This window comes from Callionymus lyra, chromosome 10 (assembly GCF_982586985.1).
Source record: "Callionymus lyra chromosome 10, fCalLyr1.hap1.1, whole genome shotgun sequence".
In the NCBI taxonomy this organism is placed as follows: Eukaryota; Metazoa; Chordata; class Actinopteri; order Syngnathiformes; family Callionymidae; genus Callionymus; species Callionymus lyra.
In genome coordinates this window covers 24872002-24893592 of record NC_141827.1, presented here as the reverse complement: position 1 = coordinate 24893592, position 21591 = coordinate 24872002, and the positions used below count along the sequence as shown (strand labels likewise).

At 38.6% G+C, this 21591-nt stretch overlaps 2 protein-coding genes across 3 annotated transcripts; one reads left to right on the top strand and one right to left on the bottom strand.

Annotated features, from left to right (window-relative positions):
- Window positions 1–267: 267 nt before the first annotated feature.
- alas1 (5'-aminolevulinate synthase 1) lies at window positions 268–5270 on the bottom strand. The gene is made up of 11 exons (XM_087800665.1): window positions 5126–5270; window positions 4234–4454; window positions 3995–4162; window positions 3793–3918; window positions 3493–3712; window positions 2915–3099; window positions 2659–2838; window positions 2420–2584; window positions 1212–1480; window positions 971–1133; window positions 268–569 (listed from the first exon to the last, which is right to left on the bottom strand). Exons 2-11 carry the CDS (start codon window positions 4433–4435, stop codon window positions 409–411), a joined length of 1839 nt encoding a protein of 612 aa, XP_087656791.1. The 5' UTR covers window positions 4436–4454; window positions 5126–5270; the 3' UTR covers window positions 268–408.
- Window positions 5271–10772: 5502 nt separating this feature from the next.
- LOC148071197 (protein shisa-5-like) lies at window positions 10773–20233 on the top strand. 2 transcript variants are annotated; one of them, XM_087800350.1, is made up of 6 exons: window positions 10773–10928; window positions 13925–14078; window positions 14197–14336; window positions 17134–17337; window positions 19041–19079; window positions 19194–20233. In XM_087800350.1, exons 1-6 carry the CDS (start codon window positions 10865–10867, stop codon window positions 19382–19384), a joined length of 792 nt encoding a protein of 263 aa, XP_087656476.1. In that variant the 5' UTR covers window positions 10773–10864; the 3' UTR covers window positions 19385–20233. The 2 variants fall into 2 exon arrangements, with proteins under 2 accessions (XP_087656476.1, XP_087656477.1); XM_087800351.1 differs by lacking the exon at window positions 19041–19079.
- The last annotated feature ends 1358 nt before the right edge of the window (window positions 20234–21591 follow it).

The window sequence follows — 21591 nt, the reverse complement described above, 5'->3', positions numbered from 1 at the left end:
CATGTCTAAAAGGTCAGGCGATTAATTTTTCCCGACTGGTCTATTTTTCCCAAACTGGGTCAGTGGATCCCAATGATTACCTTGTCATTGTCAGTTTTGCTGTGGTCACCTGTTGACCCAGTTCTTCTTTTGTAAAGAAAAGCTCTTGTAGGTCACCTGGATTCTTCAATTACCTCTGTGGTTATGATTCAGGTTGTTGTTTTGAACTCTTCTACATGCGTCAGAGCAAGAACCATTATAATGAAGTAAGACATCAGACAAGACATGTTCGTTTGACAATTTATTTGAGCATATAGAACTTCTGATATATATTTTAAAATAATGTTTTAGGGATTATCAAAGATAGTACACTCTAGGACAGAGATGAAGGAATGGGATACAAGTTATATGTGCTCTTTCCTGCCGGCCCTAAGCCCGGGCTGAGATCTGGTGACTGAGGCCGCTGAAGTACGACTTCTCGCGGTCGCTCATCACCTCGAAGTGCAGCGGCTGCTGACAGAAGGTGCACTCAGCCGACGAGTGAGGCTTCAGCGGCAGACCCACCTCCTTCCATGAGGCCACCAGTCGATCTGAAGACAGAAATGATACATTACAGTTTTGTTTGGACAAATTTATACCGTCACATACTCATTTAAGTCCTTTCCCCCCCAGACATGTCAGTTTTGATATCAGATGTCCAAGAACTCAGTTCTGTGGGAAACCTTACATCACATGATTCACTGAAGCAAGTGAAGTGACATAACCTCATCTATGGGGACGGAAATACATTGATGCTCACAACGCATCGATGCAAAAGTGTTTTTCTGTGGCATTTAAGTGTTTCAAGAACTGAATTATTCTAATAAAGATGTCCTTGTCATTTGGATATTAGGGGTAAATATATTTTTCATTGATGACAATAAGGTTCCATGTGCTTAACAATCTGCATCCGTGTGGGAAAAAAAGGCACTCGAAAAAGAAGCCATCTTACCGACGAAGTACTTCATCATCTCTGGGGTGTGGTGAGGAGTTGGTGCAATACGCAGGAGCTCATCACCTCTGGCCACAGTCGGATAATTGATGGCCTGCACGTAGACATTGTGGCGACTCAACATTAGGTCACACACCTCGGTATTCTTTGCGGCATCCGACACCTGAAAGAAAACCACGTTGCGTTATTGTGTGATCCAGAACATTTTGAGTGTTTAAACACATTGCGGTGGTTCATTTACCCTGACAGGGATGATGTGGCTTGGACAGTGAACCACAGGCAGTCCAGAGTCCATCAGCATCTGCCTGAGCAGCTTAACGTTGCGCTGATGTTTGCGTCTGAGCGCCCGGCCTTCTTCTCCCTTAAGGACCTGGATCGACTGTCTGGCGCCGGCCAGCAGCATTGGAGGCAATGATGTGGTGAAGATGAAGCCTGCGGCGTATGAGCGAACCATGTCCACCAAAGTAGACGTGCTCGCAACGTAGCCGCCCACGCACCCGAACGCTTTTCCTGGAAGGACATTAGATATTAACTTAACATGGGGCTGCTGTGTTTGTCTCCATGTTGTCTTAGCATTTTATGGTATTTATTTGTTTAAGTGCTTTTTGACCCTGGTCTGAATCTGATTACTTGCATAATTTAAGCAATATAATTGTCTGTGTGTAGTTTGCTCAGAAAAACAGATATTTCTGATGGACAGATTGCAAGAGCTGGTGAGACATAACATGCTCTTCTGCTTGACACAGTAATTCAATCGGCGCACAACAGGAACCCACGGTCACCTAGCAACAACGGAGCTGCTCAGGCTTCTGTAAGCCCTTTGGAATATTGAGTGACACGAATGAAACTGAAGTGTTAGGAAAGATAATTTGCATTTATATAGATAAATCTAGGCTATTTCAAATCTAGGCTATTTAGGGAACATTTTTTTAGTTATATAACTTTGATCCATATGAAGACATTGTGGATCATATGATTAACCAAAAACTAATTTAACATACATACATACACATACACATATATATATATATATATATATATATATATATAAAAAACAGTTAGATGTGAATAATGCAACAAAAAAAAACAACAACAATAAAACATTACAGCAAATATGTTGTAACTGAACATCACCTTCAATGCTAGAATTAGTCACCCTTCAGGAAGGAGATTCTGCAGCACCTTTCTGCCTACCACGGTCAATATTAAATAAATAAATGTTTTAATTAGCTTTACTACTTTCTCCTCCCACTTCTGTATCACCATTTTATTTAATTGTATAATTAGTTTATAATCAGTTTTTACTATAAATATTACGGTTTATTTTTTTATACAAGTGTCCTGTATGTTTTTAATATACTGTATATTCATGTAAAATGTTGTCAACCTCTGTGACAATTTAAATGTCTCTAGTAGGGTAAGAATAAAGGGATATCACATCATGCTAACCTAATGTTCCAGAGATAATATCCATCTTGTGCATGATGCCATCCCGATCCCCAATTCCACCTCCTCTGGCACCATAGAGGCCCACGGCATGGACCTCGTCAACAAATGTAATGGCGCCGAATTCATGAGAGATATCACACATCTCCTCTAGAGGACACACAGCACCTGGGATAAAGACAGAGCATTTTAGTAAAATTATTGTTTCACTTTAATGATTTAATCAGTTCAGTTGGACTTACCATCCATGGAATGAACAGTCTCGAAGGCCACAATCTTGGGTTTGTTAGGATCGCCCTTCATGAGCATCTCTCTGAGGTGAGACGAGTCATTGTGACGAAATATGATTTTTTTAGCACCGCTGTTTCTGATACCCTGTATCATTGAGGCATGGTTCCCTGCGTCGGAGTAGATCTCACAACCTACAATGAGATAACAAAGATGAAAGTTTTTAAATAAAAATCTCAGAAATTTTACTCAAGAAATTCTGTTTTTTACCAGGTAGCATCTTGGCGAGGGTGAAAAGGGTGGAGTCGTTAGCCACGAAGCAGGAAGTGAAAAGCAGTGCTGCGTCCTTGTTGTGAAGGTCTGCCAGTTCTTGTTCAAGCTCAACGTGAAACTTGCTGGTTCCAGATATGTTTCTGGTACCTCCAGCCCCTGATCCATGGTTCTGTAAAGTTTCCCTAAAAAAAAAAAAAAAAAAGTAGCATTGAGTAACTTCATAAAGAAACCGAAAATAGTTAATTTATTTAACCTAATAGTAAACATGTTCATTCAAGGTTAGCAGGCCTGCTGTAGGAAAAGCTATTACTCCAGAGACCAAAGCAAGTTGATACAGGCAGGTTTCAGCCACACCTTAGATGCAGACCCACGAGGACTTAAGTATCCACTGAAGGTAAGACTATCTAGCAGCCACACAAATGACGGTATCTGGAGTATGAGTCATGTTACAGCAATGTTCTCTCTTGAGAAGTTTATGAAATAAAGGAAAACACAAGGGCAGCCTAGATTACAAGTAAACATGGTCCAGTGAAAACATTTCTGCGGATAAACAAAAGAATACATAGAGGACTCACATAATACTTTGCTTCACCAGAGGGTGTCGACTCATTCCCAGGTAGTCATTGCTGCACCACACCGAAACCTCCTTTTTCTCATCCAAGGAGGCGGTGAAGTCATCTGCCATCGGGAACTCGTTGGCTTTGCGGTTGACAGTTTTGAAAACCCGGTATGTGTGGTCATTTCGCTTCTCCTCGATCTTCTTCTCAAAGAATTCATCGTACTGGAAGCGGGACACTGTTGGGAAAGAAGAAAAAAACAACGTATTTTAACAAACGAATAGGTTCACATTGTTATGGCTAGTTTTAGTGACATACAGCTTCCAGGGAAGTTGTCCTGAAGCAAATGGGAGACCGTCTTTGGACGCTGCTTCATGAGGGTCTTCATCAGTTTTGATCCATCCAATGCAGTGGGTGGCTTGTTAGCCTGGGCCTGAGGGACGTCTACACAGAAGAAAAACAAATATTTAGCGAACAAACAAAATAACCAATAAATTAACAATTTATGACCAAGTCTGACCTTTTTGGACTGTCCTAACTTCCTGAACATCCTCTTGGAACTCCATTCCAACCTGTCGTACCACGCTGCTGTTTTTCTGGCCCATTTCAGCTGCCAGGAACGGGCATTTAGAGCCCACAACCTGGCCAGAGGGAGGCACACCGTGTCCACGTGGCAGATTGGTCTCAACTAGAATGACATACAAAGAAAGTCAGCATGATGAAGTTTTTTTTATCCATCATATCTTATTCATTACTGACCCTCAGGTGTAGGGTTATCGCTCTTCTGGTGCGAAGAGGACGAACACAGGGCGCGTGCTATTGACGGCATCATTGGTTTGGAAGCCAACTCCATCATGAGGGGACACTTTTGGGCGTAGATGGCCAGAGATGACCTAGGCTGCTGCATGAAGGCCTGAGGCACGCGAGCCAGGAAGGGACAGCGACGCACGATCACATCCATGATGAGTGATGACGATTGTCTGTGGGGGAGATCAAATATATTTCAGCCAAGAACCTTAAACAAGTCATTCATCTATAAAAGGTAAACACCAGTAAATGTTAGTAGCATAGTAGTATGAAATACCGAATATAGAAATAATATTTATTGATAAATACAATTAAACTAGAATAAACACAAATCTGACTTTCTAATAGAAATGTCACCCTGTAGCCTGTTTGCCCTTTTGGCTCCTTCAACCAGTTTGTCGGGGACAACTATTAAAATCACGTGACATTTATTCTCAAACTAGTTACAAAAGATCAACATTATATACAATATTATATAAAAGTTATTTATTTGAACGAATTAACACGGTGGGATTATATTTATATTAAAAAAAACACAACTAAAAAAAATACATTACAGGTGATCACTAGTGTGAACTGACGTGGTTACACCACAGTAGTTGACTATAGTTACTATTACTCACACCTACGGTTTAAATACAAAGTAAAAACGTCATCTATCGATGAAGAAATTCCCTCATTCAGTCAAAAAGCCCAACTACAGACAGAAGTGAATGGAAGAAGCGAGGATCGAAGGCTTCTGAGCGGATGACCTACCCCGGTGATGGCTAATGTTAGCCGGGAAGCTACACCCACAAGTGAGAAAACTAAAAAAGGTAAAGACCCGGAAATAATAATACGTTACCTTGAAAAATGCGTCAAATGTTGATTGTAAGTCCGTAGAAGAAGTCCTTCGGTCGACTGGAAGATGTTACGAGACGGTGTTACAACAGAACTGCTGTGCTCTTAGACTGTAACGACGTTATCCTGCACTGAGGACGAACGAGGAGGACACGGCGCTGAGGCTGGTTATAAGAGGCACGACGCCTGGCTCAAGATCTCGCGAGACTCGTCTCACTGACGTCAGTGCTGTCGAGACTTTCGACCAGAGGGTGTGACCGTTAAATAAATAATGTCAAAAGATACATGTACCTGTTAAATGTGATTTAATTCGGTTATAATTTTGATATTAAAGTATTGTTGATTATTTATTTCATTTTGTTGATTATTTATTTGTATTTATTTTATTATTTTGTTTTATTTTATTTATTTATTTTCTTGAATGTCTTATTTAATGTCCTTTCAACCGCCTTCATGCTTTGCATCGTGGGTCTGAGAGGACTAGAATTGTATGCTGTATGTCTTGATACAAGTATATTTGACAATAAAAGAACTTGAACTTCAATTGAATTCAATGTCAAAAATATTGAAAAGATTAAAAAAATGTCGATTCATTTTCATAAAGGCTTCAAGAGCCTTAAATATACAATGTTAACAAAAAAAATAGAATTGGTATAGTCTAGAATCTAGCTCACCTCCAACATTGCCATCATTCCCGTATTGTGACCCAAAAACGTGGCAGATGTAAATCTTTACATTTCGGTTTCCTGGAAATGAAAGATTATAAATGTCGAAAATAAATCTGGGAACTTGTCCAAGAAGGAAAAGTCAACAGAAGGAATTTATTGTGTAGATAAGAAAGTGCTCGTGTGTTTCAAGGTGAAACGTGAGTGTCTTGTGTTATGAGTCATAGTCACTCCCAGTACCAAATAAGGAAATATGGTTTTGTTAAACATGTGTTTATTTATTTTTGGTGAAACTAAAAACTATAAGCAAAAGGCTATAGCTCTTGGTTTCCAGGTTCTTCTATGTTCCTACTCACGCAAGGACTCTCCTTCTGAGACTGGGTGAGAAGCTCAGCCATTGTAAAGTAAAGTAAAGGTTATTTGTAGATAGATAGACAGATAGAACTTTATTGATCCTTTATTGGATATTGTTTTTCCAATTAGCACACTGCAATACAGATGATTATTCATGAAAAATAAAAATAAGAACAATAAAGAGAAATAAAAAGAACAATTAACAAAGACAAAGGATACAAAGATTAACAGAATAGAATGTGAAGATACTTTCGCTCCACCCTGCCCCCAAACTCAGTAAATATATTAAAAAATATATTAAATATATTAATATATAATATGTAAAGGGTCTTTCTAGACCAGGGTCACAAAGCACTTTAACAATCAAAAACAAAACACATTCAAAATATATACTTTAAAAGGTCAAGACGCATAAGACAAACAAAATCAGGGAAAAGCCTGCACAAATAAGATTTTATATATATATAGTGGAGAGTTTCAAAGATAATCCACTTAAATAAGCCACAAAGATAAGCCACCATGGAACCAGCGACCTTCCCAAAGTGCTGCCACAATAAACCTGCAATATGTGTCCACATTTGCTATCGTCACTGTAAAACTTTAGGAAAAAAAAATATAACAAAGAATTAAATTGACCGCAGAAACAAAGACAAGTTGGTCTGTACTGACCCTTCATCACATTTAAAGCATTGAACTCTGGGTCAAGAATCACATCCAGCTCAAGAAAACACGCAGCTGAAACAGCGTCCCTGGACGGTGTGGATTATCTTAAGGAGCTTAATAAAAGTTGAAGTGGCCCGAGTAACTAATGTAAATCCACCTGATCCCCATTTAAATTATCCAAATAAACTTCAAGGGTCCCATTGCCAGATGAACTCGCTAGGGTCTAGGACTGTTCAAAAGTCAAGGTTGACTTTTGATCTGATATTGCAGCTCATTTAAAAATTAATTTGGTATAATTCAGATGCTAGATGAAGTTTTAAACTCCTACTTAAAAAAATGTGGTAATCTAAATAATCACAAGAAAAGAAACAAAGGGAATGCTGTCAATTGTTTTATAGTCCATGTCCATCATAACCCTTCACACACCTCTATTATTTTTAAAGGCACGTTTCCTTTAAACATATCAACTTGTCTTAGTTACAGGTTGACATACTGGGTACAAGTAAGGCCAAAGACTGAAGGAAAATGGCAACATAACATACTGCTGACATTAAGCAGGACGACAGTGAAATGGTAGGTAGAACTTTGCAAGATAACACATATATAGATGTGATTTAAAATGATATTTACAACAGCAACTCTAACATAACTGACATTAATTAATCATTTTCTGTATATGTGTAATAATAACAATCAAGTATTGGACGTTATAGATGTTTTATTGAATTATTGCCCCGGATTTCTGCACCATCTTAAGGACCATGTTGTCACTTTTAGTTTGAATTACAATGATTTGCTGCCCTCCAGAGGAGGTTCTTGACACTGTATGTAAAACGACGTGGTGTACAATTGAATAATGTTAGTCTAACATAAAACCCAGGGGAGAACCGTAAGCCTAAATATAACATGCACTCGTATCTCAAAAATTCTATGAAATGTTGATTTAGATGTATATGACAGTTATTAAATACAAGCGACCTTGAAGGAAGAAATAAAAAAATAAAAAAGTTTTATTCGAATCATCGGTTTATTATCGTAACACGTTTTTTGTTCCCCCATTATTCCTTCTTTCGTAAATATAACTGAATGTCTATTTTTAGCCATCGACATCAGCTGCTCAACAGGAAATACTAAATCTATAATTTAACTAGTTCCCCTGTGAAAGGCATTTGTTCTAACATCTTTTAAAATGATTAAAAAATTTAAAAAATATATAATTATAAAAATTACAATTGCTCGAATTAAAATGATGGCAATCAAAAATAATATTTAACGTGAAATACAAATTCATATTGATTTCAATTCTGAATGTGTTTTTAAATTGTTCTCAAGATAGTCTTGTGGTGTTGAAGATCAATTTGAAAATGTTTACTCAATCACACAGTTATCAGTAACACGAGAAAGAAGTTACTTTCTCAAAATGTTTATTCTTAAATATGATAGTCCTTTTGTTTGACTCAATGGTTACGACAATATAACACAGGCAGCTAAACATCAGCCGTATTAAAATTCAGGACCTAGTGTTGCAGTTTTTAATTGGCGTTCTACTGTAATGATTTATTAAACAAAATACCGTTGTGCGGAAGAAGATAAAGAACAATGGCTACAGTGGCGATAAAATACACATTTTAATCACAAAACTGGGATTTGCTGCTGAGGTCTCATGGTGAGGACATCGAGGGTCAGACACACTGTCTACCGGATTATTTATTAAATTTCTGCTTAGATGTTGTCGCCCCTGCTAAGACTGTCCGGTGTTACCCTAATAATAAAACGTGGGTAACAAAGGAGGTCAAGGATGTCCTTAACAGGAAGAAGGTGACTTTCAGGAGCAGAGACAGGGACGCCATGAGGTCAGCACAGCAGGAGGTGAAGCGATGCTTGAGGGAGGCAAAGGACACCTACTGGTGGAGGTTGGAGGAGAAGCTGAGCGGCGAACAAATAAGAGAGGTCTGGGATGGTGTTAAAACCATCACTGGACACAAGACCAAGGCCTCTCTGACTGCAGTGGACACGGTGGAAGAGGCAAACGGACTAAACAACTTTTTCAACAGGTTTGAGCAGGTCACCTCACCCTCACTGCTGCCCGCTTCAGGACCTGCCCCACCTTCCTGTTCCCCCCTCAGCTTCACCTCAGTCCAGGTACACAAGGTACTTCGGAGGATTCGTCCAGGGAAGGCTGCTGGTCCTGATAAGGTGTCTGCTCGACTGCTAAACACCTGCGCTGCTGAACTAGCTAACGCACTCCAGCATGTCTTCAACCTCAGGCTACGGCTGGGGAAAGTACCAACCCTGTGGAAGACTTCCTGTATCGTTCCAGTCCCGAAAAAGATCCGACCGAGCGAACTGAACGATTACAGACCGGTGGCACTGACTTCGCAGCTGATGAAGACACTGGAGCGGCTGGTCCTCAAACATCTCAGGCCACAAGTCCAGCACGCGCAAGACCTCCTGCAGTTTGCCTACCGGCCAGCAGTTGGTGTGGAAGATGCCATCCTTCACCTCCTGCATCGGCCCTACTCCCACTTGGATAAAGGAAGCGGTTCAGTGAGGATCCTGTATCTGGACTTTTTTAGTGCCTTCAACACCATCCAGCCCACTCTGTTCCAGGACAAATTGACACAGATGCATGTGGACCCTGGTCTGGTCTCCTGGATTTCGGACTATCTTACTGATCGACCACAGTATGTCAGGCTGAAGGACATCACGTCTGACACTGTGGTGTGCAGTACAGGAGCACCTCAGGGGACAGTACTGGCCCCTCTCCTCTTCACCATCTATACTTCAGACTTCTGCTACAACTCAGAGCTGAGACTCCTCCAGAAGTATGCTGACAACACTGCCATTATTGGATGCATCAGGGACAACAGCGAGGACGAGTACAGGAGTCTGATACGTGACTTTGTGGACTGGAGTGAGAGGAACCACTTACAGCTGAACACCTCAAAGACCAAGGAGTTGGTCTTGGACTTCAGGTGGTCCATGACAAAGCCACGTCCAGTGTCCATCAGACGCGACGAGGAGGAGATAGTTGACAACTATAAGTACCTCGGTGTGTGGCTGGACAGTAAACTGGACTGGTCCTGCAACACAGACCATGTTTATAAGAAAGTTCAGAGTAGACTGTTCTTTCTGAGGAGGCTTCGATCATTTAACATCTGCAGAACACTCCTCTGCATGTTCTACCAGTCTATGGTGGAAATGTGTCCAAGAGGAGTGTCAACAGGTTGGACAGTTTGATCAGGAGGGCTGTCTCTGCAGTGGCATGAAGCTGGACTCACTGGTGACAGTTGCTGAGATCATTGAACAAACTACTGTCCATCATGGATGATGACAGTCATCCTCTGAACACTGTCATCAGTGAGCAGAGAAACAGATGGAGCACGAATGCTCTTCCCAGATGCAACACTAATAGACTCAGGGACTCATTCATTCCTGGTGTTATTAGATTGTACAATTCTTCTTGTATGTTGACATTCTATTCTATGTTAATCTTTGTATCCTTTGTCCTTGTCATTTGTATTTTAATCTATGTTCTTTATTTTTAGACTTAGATTGTATCATCTTGTTCTTTCTTTTTATTACTTTTTGTTCTTGTTCTTATTTTTATTTTTATGAATAATCGTCTGTATTTCTGTGTCCAATTGGAAAAACAATTTCCCGAAGGAGACCTCCAGAGGGATCAATAAAGTTCTCCCTAACCTAACCTAACCTAACCTAACCTAACCTAACCTAACCTAACCTAACCTAACCTAACCTAACCTAACCTAACCTAAGAATTATACAAACTAAAAGCATGTGTGTTTAAATAGCTAGAAGAATCCATATGGAAATATTTAGCATTGTAAGAATAAGATTAAAATAGGTTGCATTAAAAAACAAAATCAAATCTGTAAGATTTAATAAACCCAGGAATGCTTGACGTCATCTGAAAAACATTGTCTTCCATCTGATGTCGAAGGTGTTTTCCGGGAGTGGGCGGGACTTCCGCGACGTGACGTCAGCGCTCGCCAGCCGAACCACTGTCCCGGACGAGCAGCTCTAGTTCTGGACTAGTCGTCATGGCGTCGGGCCTCCCCGCTGGTGTCGTCCTGTTGTGTTTGGCCCTGGCTCCTGCGGTGTACGGTAGGTTCCGTTCGAGGTTCTTCTTCACGTGTGTGGTTCGTCTCCGAACTGACGTCACTGCCTGCGGACCGGACCGCGGCTCGAGGGCGATGATGTCTCAGCGCTTTTTAAGTTAACGTAGAGACGACATGTTTGAAGGTGATATAAGTGACATAAAAACACGTTTAAATGTACTCGTGTTGACATTTAAAACGCTTTATAATGCGTGCGAGAAAAGCGCCTGGAGTCAGGGTCGTAAGAGGCTAAAAAGCCCCACCTAAGCTACACACCAGCTGCGTTCAAGTCCGAGATAAAATGCTTCTGAATTCGGTTAAAAACAACTAGGATGAGCCGCCATTGATGGACGAAGATTTGCCACTTATTGTCACGGGTGTGAGGAAACCCTAAATAAATACAAATGGACATGAAAGTATGTCTTCGTGTTGAGTGTGAATGAGGGCCTGGAACACTTTCATTTTTGATTCAGAAGAAACTTAAATGATTTCACCAACGATCTGATCTTCATTTGCTGAAAATACAACTGGTTGATCCATGTTCAAGTGTCTGCTTCTCATTTTTTACATGTGTCTCTTTAAGACGGAAGTTGCTCAGTACTCACTGTGTTCCACCTTTTACGTGGTACTTCAAACAAACATCCCCAATGTTACTTCAGTATTCGTGATGGTGACTACATGTTGGTACATTTAAAAACATTGTTAATTCACACTGAAATCAACTTTGTACTCATAATGTTTATAAAAATGTCGTTTATTAAAACTCACCCTCAGATTCACCTTTTTAAACTGTAATTACATTCTTATATTAGAATTTAACTTGCTTTCTTCTTTCTTTGAATGCCTGTTACTTACTTACTTTACTTATAAACATGTGCAGACTTCAAACAAACAAACAAAAAAAAACCAATGATATTAGTCAAATGATAATAACGATAGTAAAAACAATAATGAACTTAAGTTTAACTTCTGTATACTGTTGTCTTTTTCACTGTTATTATAATTTACAGTATGTTTCCCCATTATATTTTATTTATTACAATACTGCATTGATATTTGCGGACCCCCAGACATGGTAAAAAGTAATTCATTTGTGGTTAGTAAATAATGAGTCACAATAAGATTATTTAAAGGAACTAAGCTTGAAGCAAAGGGTAACTCTTTTTTTGTTTATACTTTATTTATATTCTCACATATTTGAGGTCAGTTCATTCTGCCTTAGTATTTCTATAATTTGTTCAACTAGAGGAGAGATATTACATTGTATTTTGTGCCAAAAGAACAGTTCATTTGTGCAAGATGTTTGAGGATGACAGTATAAAGTTGATTTCAACTGCTTTTAAAGTTATATGTTTGGGCATATTTTTGATTAAAAACAAATGAAAGCAGTTACGACTTTGTCAAGAGTAATGTGGTCTGTAAATTCAGTGACACCAGAGTCCAGTCCTACAATACTAAATCCTACAAATATATCCTTGTTCCTACAGTATCAGAATATATAGTACTGTTGGCCATATACACCCCTAAAGACAAACCTTCCCACACACTACTTTAAAAGTGGTTATTGAAGATAATTAACATTAATAATGGTTATTTGATTTAATATCAGACTAAAAAGAGTCAGGCTTTAGAGAGAACCACAGACCTGCTTATTAAAAGTTTTAAAAATAACAGAAGTATTAAGTTTTATATATTCCACATAGACCGGGTGTTTTTTATTAATACACCTATAAATAATACCTCAATTACTTTTTTGTCCTTAATCACAATGAGGAAAACATTTTTTTGTCTGTTTATCTTGCTATCAGCCTTCACTTTGTAAACTACTGATCAAACTCTCATGAGCAAACATGTCGTACATCAATTAATCTCTCGCATGAAATTCTACACAAGGTCAATATAGGTGTCACCGACAAAAAGGGCAAATAAGGATATGAATTGGCGAATGAACGCATCAGTTTATTAGCTGACCCAAAAAACTTTATAATAAGCAAATTGTTGATTTCAGAGCAACCATTTTCAGGCTTTGGGGTTAGTCATCCATTCTTTTTTAAGTGGACCTAAACTCTTTTTTACCGTATTTAAAAGTTAACTTCAGTGTTGGTAAGATGAGCGAAGTAATGTAGCTTAAAAAATGATCTTAGCCAAAAAATGCTTTGTTTGCTGAATCTGCTCGAACTACAGTCCTGTTGACGCCAAGCTTGTCCGTGTACCTCGCTCAAAGTATCATGGGATGGATGACACACCGCCCTAGATAAACTGCACCGCTGCTTTGTAGACAGAATTCATGGAAGTACTTTTTCTATTGCGTTCATATTTTTTCCTAGTGTAATAAGGAAGTGCGAAGGCACATGTTTTGTCACCAGCATCATTTCACTGCAGATCGCTGATAATAAACAACACAAAAGATCTATTTCAAGGAGCTTTTCTATTGATTTGTTCTATACTTATGGCTATTGTTTTGGGGTCATTTAAGTTCTTGTCCATGTTTTAAAATGCCAGTAGGAACTTTTCAGATTGCTGTGTTTTTATCTAAAACATGGATCCTGTCATTACCATACATTTGTTTTGCGTTCTTTGTACAAATTTCACCAATTTTCTACTCTCATGTCGACTAATGGGTTGGGATTATTTTCGAAGTAATCTCTTACTTGTTAGAGTTATAGACAAAAATGTATTTCCATATTTTTTAATGAAGCTACTGATGCTCAGTTAGTTGTCTTTGTCCTTGTCAAAAAAGACACATTTAAAAACATCCAAATATAAATGATGCAAATATTCTATATGTCTGTGAGATTTTGAACAAATCTACATTTAACTTTCTTGTAATCACCTTTCTTGCGTCGTCAAAAAAAACGTAACCTCCTTTACAATTTTGCTGAACCTCTACTTATCAGGCATTCATTTCTGAGAAGTTTAATTGTTTACTTTTATAGGAACATTCAGTCTGACTTGGTAATTGATCAAAAGTTGATGAACTCTTTCCTCTGCGATCTCTTGCAGCCGGGGACAGACACTGCAAAGCCTACACAGACCTGAGCAACAGGTACTATGGTCCACAGAAATGCATGTTCAACTTCTGCTGTGGAACGTGTCAATCGAGATACTGCTGCTCAAGCCCCTTTCAGCGTTTAACCGAGGATGACCAAGATGAATGGTATTTGTCTCTGATACTTTTCTTTGCAATATACATCTTCTGAGAAATAAATGTCCTTTTTACTTTTTTTTTTAGAAAAATTCGACTGACTGATCTTTAAAAACTTGTTTCATTTCAGCGACGATTTTACCACGTCGTTCGATTCGTCGCTCTCCATCGTGTTGAGTGTTTGTGCAGCCATCACCTTCACACTGGTAGTCATCTGCTGCTGCGTGTGTCCCTGCTGCTGCATCTACAAGACTTGCAGAAAACCACAACGTAAGTTTCGTTTTTTGTTACCAGATGTCTTCTTTTACAAATATAAATTGGTAAAAGGGGTGTAGAGATTTAACTCACGGATGTTTTATCGGATGGTGTGTGATCAATGGATGAGAAAACGGTTAGAAAATGTGCTATCCTGTTTTAAGATGAGGTCCTTGCTGCGTTTTCAATGACTTAAGATGGACGGATGACTTGGATTTGTTGTTTTGAAGGTTTGTGTGTAATTCAACAAGCAGTGCTCCCTTGAATCTTCCCCTGCGATGGATCATGCTCTCATTTTGAACTTCCTGACTAATTGAATGACTTGCGTTTGGAATATATTCTGATTGTGTTTCAAAACAAGGTTGAAAAACTTCTTCTCCCATGGCTTGGTCGAACAACAATGTCAAGAATAGTTGACGGGGAATCGCCACTTAAAAATAGATTTTCTGTTCCATTGTGTCTCTTAAGTCTTGATTCCGTGCAGCTCCATCATCGTCTCTTCCGTTTTCCTGCCACAAGTTTGTAGTCAGCATGTTTGTGGGCAAATGTGGGAAAGTTTTTGGAATGTGGGCAGTTCTGTATGGATCTATTTAAACTGTTTTCTTGAAGTTCAACCTCAACAGGCTGTTTGTGATTCAATTAAATCTGCTGCATATTGAGTTGTGATTAAAGTAATTATAATCCTGTACAATGCAATGAAACATTTTACCTGTTTTAATTATCTTAACTAAATGAAGTTATAATGCATTAAATAATAATAATACATTTTATTTGAAGGAGCCTTTCTTGACACTCAAGATCACAGTAAATATACATCTTGAACTCCGAAACACATTAAAACATATCAAGCAGCAGCAATGAAAAGTGGATGAAATGTCTAAAAAAGGTGGAGATTAACAGATCAAGATCAAATATCGTTGTAAACTCGTGGCACAGAATCAACCAACTAATGGCATTAGTTAAATATTGGCATATTAATCGCATCTCATTTGATCGTGTCATTGCAAACCTGTTATTTTGGTTAGAAAAATATTAACTTCATTTAAATAACCCTTCATGTTCTGCTTTAAAGTCTGGATTTTGCTTTACAGAACCTGATGCATTTCTAGAATTTGTATTTGATACAGGATCTCCTCAGAGAAACTAATAGAATTCCAGAGAATGTTTCTTTACAAAATAAGACAATTCCTGTCATAGAAATAATAATAAGGGGGTATAAAGGGGTAGCAACAGAATTTTTGGAATGTTTTATTTTGACTTTGTGTTTATTCATTACACATGTTTATGACTAAATGTACTAAGACAATAATAGTAATAATATGCATGTAAGAAGCTGATTTAAATAGCTAGCCAGGTATCTTTCAAACCTCTAAACCACATGTATCAAACCGGTCCAGTAAAGGGCCAGGGTGGTGTAGGTTTTTGTTCCAACCAGTCAAGCACACATGAGTTGAACCAATCAGGCGTCTGAAGACAGTAATCAATTAATTGTCAGTGAGGTGTTGCTTGTTAAGCCGACACCTGACTGGTTAACTCATGTGTGCTTGACTGGTTGGAACAAAAACCTACACCACCCTGGCCCTTTACTGGACCGGTTTGACACCCCTGCTAAACCAATTATTGTTGGCCTTACTATGTAAAACAAAATGGTGTCTCTAAACTGGATCAAGCTTTCTAAATCATACGTGTCAAACTAAAGGCCCACCAAGTCATTTTATGTGGTCTGCTAGATGGTCGGCTCAGATCGAAGTAGATTATTGTTCTTGTTGATACGGTGACCTGTGTTTAATATTGGATAAGGAACATGGATGATCAATGTCAATAATTATACAGAAGCTCACGATTGCAAGTGAAAATGATGCTAAAACAAGTACATTTAATTGTTGAGTGTTTGATAAAAGAACATACATGGGGATAATTGAGATATATTGAGCCTAAAAGAATAAAAAATGTCACAATCAGACACTTTCACAGATGGTTTGTAAAATTTAGATTAAGTTTGGACCGCAACCAAGACTGATTTTGGCTACTTGTGTGGTTGAGAGTGTTTGCTACTCTCGCAACAACTCGATTGGCAGGTCACTATTGGAAAAATAGATTTTAAAGTAGATAAGGAATATTGAGAATCAACAACCACTTCCCCTTTTTCGTTTGGTTGTTGTTGAAAGAATTAACCAAATTCAAACCACTACTTTGCATCCTCTTTTTAGGGAACTTGTGTTTGGTTTCATGAATATTTTAAGATCAAAAGGTTCCTGCCAGCTTGACTTTAGGCCTGTCATGATGTGCCTAGGTTTTTAATAATAATTAAAATACACGTTTTATTTTTCTTTTAAATGAGCCCGTTTTTCATAGTCGTTTCGTCTGGTTAATATATATATATATATATATATATATATACACTACATGTCAACTATCGCAGGTATTGTGTCTTGATGACGAGACATTATAAATAATACAGTTTGACCTCATTTCTAGTGTCTTCTTCTATGACTTATTGTTTCCATGACAGCCACAGACAAAACTAATCCCAGACCCGCATGATTCATTTCCAGGAAAAATGAAACCTAGTTTAACTCCGAGACATGCAGCCATTTTCCCTCACGTGGGAGAAAATAATATAAGTCTTTCATTCTTACTATATGACTGTTGCTGACATATCACACTTGTGTTCATGTTACAAAAACTTTGGTCTGTTTTTCAATTCAAAAAATATGTTCTGGTCATTCAATTTTTCACAATAATGTTATTTTTGTGTGTCCAATGCGATCCAATCATTTGTTAATCAACCATTGTTTCTCTTCTCTTTCAGCCGTGATGGCCACCACGACCACCACCGTGACCACGGCTCGCCCTTACCCTCAGCAGCCCACCTCCGGCCCGGGTCACCCTTACCAGGGAGCTCAGTATCCAACCTTCCATCACATGCCAGTCCAACCAGGCTCGGGATACGGGCCGGCACCGTATCCTGGTCAACCGGTCGTGCCTGGGCCGCCCCCGACATATCAGGAAGCCAGTGAGTGGACCTTATTTCCAGCTGCAGGGATGAATACAAGTCATGTAGTTCAGGAAGCTGCTCATGGAAGCATTGTTAAAGGGATTGTTTACCAAGAATTCCATTTTCACTCTTTACATTTTTACATCGTGTTAATGTGATGGTTCACACAAAATTCAAACGTCACTCATTTTCTACTCGCCATCATGTCGACTAAGGCTTGAATTATTTTCAGAGCTATCTGTTTTTTTTTTTAGAGTTATAGACAATTTGTTTTTATTGTTTAGCATAAGCTTAAAGGCTAAAATGCTGCACACACAGCAGCTAATCCTGTTACAAATAGCACTGGTACTTCCCGTTTGTGCAACATGTTATTGCTTAACCTTCTGATGCAAACATGCTTAAACTATAGACAAACAATTTCTCACGTGAAGGCTTCAATACAAGAGGGGCATTACAGACGAGCAGTATTTGGATGTTTTTAGGTTTGTCTTTTTGGACAAAGAATATTGTTTGCAACAGTCATACGGACCTACATTTCAGCCTGTACCTCCAAAAAGACACGGATTACACCGAAAATAATCCCAACCCTTAGTCGCCATGAGAGCAAGTTGAAAATGAGTGAAATTTGAAAGATGTTCCCAAAAAAAAGATTTGTCCCAGAGTTGGGACAGTTGTAATAGCACGATCTTTCTCCTGATCTCCTATATATCTTGTATAAAATATGGGTGTACGGTTGGTGTTACTAAATCACGTCTTTGAAGCCAATCCACGATTACGGGCTTCTTGGAAATGTGGTCTTATGGCTCAGTCGCACACAGATGTAGCATTGCATAACCTTCAAAGACCCATTTCATTCTGATGTTACCGACCAGTTTTATTGTTTTTACACAGTGACTTTCTGGTTTTATTGTATTATGTGATCTGATTGTATCGTGTTATTGTATTGTTTTCTTAGTGAAGCGACATTAAGTGCTTAGAATGCCGCCTTTATATAAAATGTATTATTATCATCAAGGCTATAGACAGTCAACCCCCCCTTATTTTGTATCTTCAGGAAAACTCAAAAGTGAGAATATAATCAAAAGTAGTGTCAATTATTTTTCGGAATGCAGTACACGCCCTCAAGTGGACGGTTGATGAACTGCAGTTTTTTGGCACTACCACATTGGCTTCACTTTTTAAAACTGCCCAACAAACCCTTTGGTTCCGGTGAAGTAATCAACCAATGTCATCCCTAACAGACCTCGACGACCAGCCTGCACTCTTTTCTTCACCTCCTGGTCATCGCTTGAACTATACAAAGCCTTTTATTTTTCATTCCATCTGCTGGAAACTAAGCAATATATGTGTCTGAGTCCTGGTCAGCACGGAATATAGCGGCTTAACAAATGAATTGATAACGTTAAAAATCATAAGCTCCAGTGATTAAAAAAAAAAAAGTATCAATATTATTTAAGTCTTTTAATGTATGAAAGTAATTCAATTTATACAGCATGTGAAGTATTCACAAAATACTTGCAAACAGAAAAAAACCCAATAATGATTCTAAAGAATAAAATACATTAAGAAGCAGAACAATATGATAAAAGACAAGATGCATACACAACATTAGTCTTAAATAATGAGCTACAGAGAAGGACCAGTGTTTCCTAGTGGGTGTAGAAACACAACACTGTTGTAACTTGGTCAAATATTCTATTTACACATGTTTGGTTTTCCAGAATGGCTTCATCCTGTAAGCGGGGGCGAAATAATGACAGGTTGTTCTGTGTTCATATTATAATCATACATTTGTGGAACAGGAAGTTGACCATAAATGGCGAAAAGTGCATCCGATTCCTAAATCTTGACGTGTGTTTTTCCTTCCTTCCCAGCCGGCCCCAGTTACCCCCCCCAGCCGATGCCTTACAGCTCGGCAGCGTTCACCCCGGGCCAGCAGCCGTACCCCACTCAGCCCCCCCTCCCGCCGCAGCAGCAGCAGCCCAGCCACTTGAGCCCGATGGGCGACTTCTTGGCCCAGCCGGCTTTCAACCCTGACTTTGTAGCCCCGCCCAGGATCGGATGAATGCCGGGCTCTCACGTTCTTGGACTTTTTGGCTTCAAATGTGTATTGTCGAGTCATCTGTTGGTTTTATTTAGAGCATGCGTTCTAGTCTTGAAGTGCCAAGGAAGCATTCTGGGTAAACAAAACAAACCCACTTGGGCTGGTCTGCATAGACACTTTGGAACCGTTTAGTTCATTCGTTCGTGTGCTCATCGTGTGAATACAACCTTAAGCGCCATATTTTTGTCGTCGGTGAGAACCAGAGAATAACCGTCAAGGTCATCGTGTGCATGGGTTTTGTGTTTCTACTTCACCGACTGAGTCGACCCATGTTTGTGAGCAGCTCAACCGTGCCCGTAAGAAAAGGGAACTTCCGTCAAGCGGAATGCAACAGGAACTTATTTTATCCGCTTTCTTCATGCCCGTCATCGTGGCCGCTCAGAAGGATTTAGCAAAACGTATATATTCGTCTGAAAATGCCTCGACTCCGCTTCCCAGCGTCACATGTGCCTTCTGATCTAGAAACGAATGCAACTGCCTGCCTTCAACTCCTTCATATTCTAATCATTGTTACATTCGGGAGAGTCTTCAGGAGGAATTTGCTTATGTAGCAATTTGTGTTTGCAGAAAATTTCTATGAAAATATCTGAACCTATGGAGATGTTGACCTCTTGACCCAGGTCCACTCATTTCACTCAGTCATTGCGTCATCTCGTTGGGTGTTTTTTCTCAGTCCCGTCCAGGCTGGTGAATATTTATTGAAGTTAACCTACACTTATCTTTTTTTCATACCATGTGGGATGTTCAGAACTTATATTTCAAATCCTTGAAATGTGTCTTTCATTAATAAAAACAAAAAACAACTTTAAAGTGATTTGATTTCCCATCTCGACTTTAAATTGAGTGACTTATTTGAGGTTTTGTTTTTTTCCATCATAATTCTATCTTGAGTTCAACTCAAGCTGTCGCCATTAATGTGGCTCACCGACCATTTTTTTTAATTAAGCGTTAAAAATATTTTAATGTAAACATTTATTTTACCTTATCAGGAATGTCATTTTGTTCATTTAAAAAAAAAAAAGTATTACAAAAACTTCTGCCTAGGCATGAGGGCTGATTTTTCATTTATTTCGGAATAAAAAAAAAGATTTTCAATTAAATTTATTAACCCTTGGGGTCTAGGTGACCCTAAGGCCTGAAAAATCTTTTTGGGGTTCACCTTGACCCTGAGACAACGCAGGGGATACCACAAACACAATTGTTTTTTGGGCCTTAGGGTCACCTTGACCCAATTATAACAAAAGTCTTAAGGAACTTAATTTTATTGTTTAAAAATCTCCCTTAATTCAATTGCAGAACTTGTTCTCTTAAACAGATAAATACTTTAATTCATTAATTCAGTGAGTTTTGTGATTTATTCAGAGAATCTTATCACAAAATGTCAATCTTTTCATGTAAGTAAGTAAGTCATTTTTATTTATATAGCGCTTTTCCAGACCAGGGTCACAAAGCGCTTAAACAATCAAAACAATACTCAATAAAATATATACTTTAAAGGTCAAGATAAAACTGATAACACAACAGGAGTTCCAGAAAAGCATGGTCAAGTTTGCAGCATATCTTCAACAAAATTATTTTGAAAATTTGAATTTTCGTGCGACTTCAAAAAAATGTGACGCAAAATTAAATCAAATTCCCTATATTGGAATCTGGAAACTTCTAAAACAGTTTTTTATGTTGAGATAACACTTTTTCTGTTGCGTCAACGCCTGATTCGAATTAAAGTTATTTATTTATATATATAAACTTAACTGAGATGGTATCAAGTTGGATTATTATTCAATAAATAAACTATTTTCAATATATTTCATAAAAGACTAAAAAACTACTACATTTCTTCAATTAAAAAAAACAACTTTATTGACTTCAATAAAAAAGAAAGAAAATGCAGCCCAGACATTGTTATGAATGAAGCAACTGTATGTGTTAGTTGAAGCTACTTTTTGATGGAATAATAAACAAACAATCTACCTCCATGAGATAGTGTGACACGTTGGCATCTGTGAGAACCAACACCTCAAAATGGTTTCACTTACTCAGAATCGCTTCAGCAATGACTCAATGTAACGAGGAAGTCCTTCGGTTAGAAGGAGGAGGGGGCAGGTGTAACAGTCTGCATGTCTTTGCAACTGTCCTGATCAAGGTGAGTTATTCTCGTGCTGCAAGGA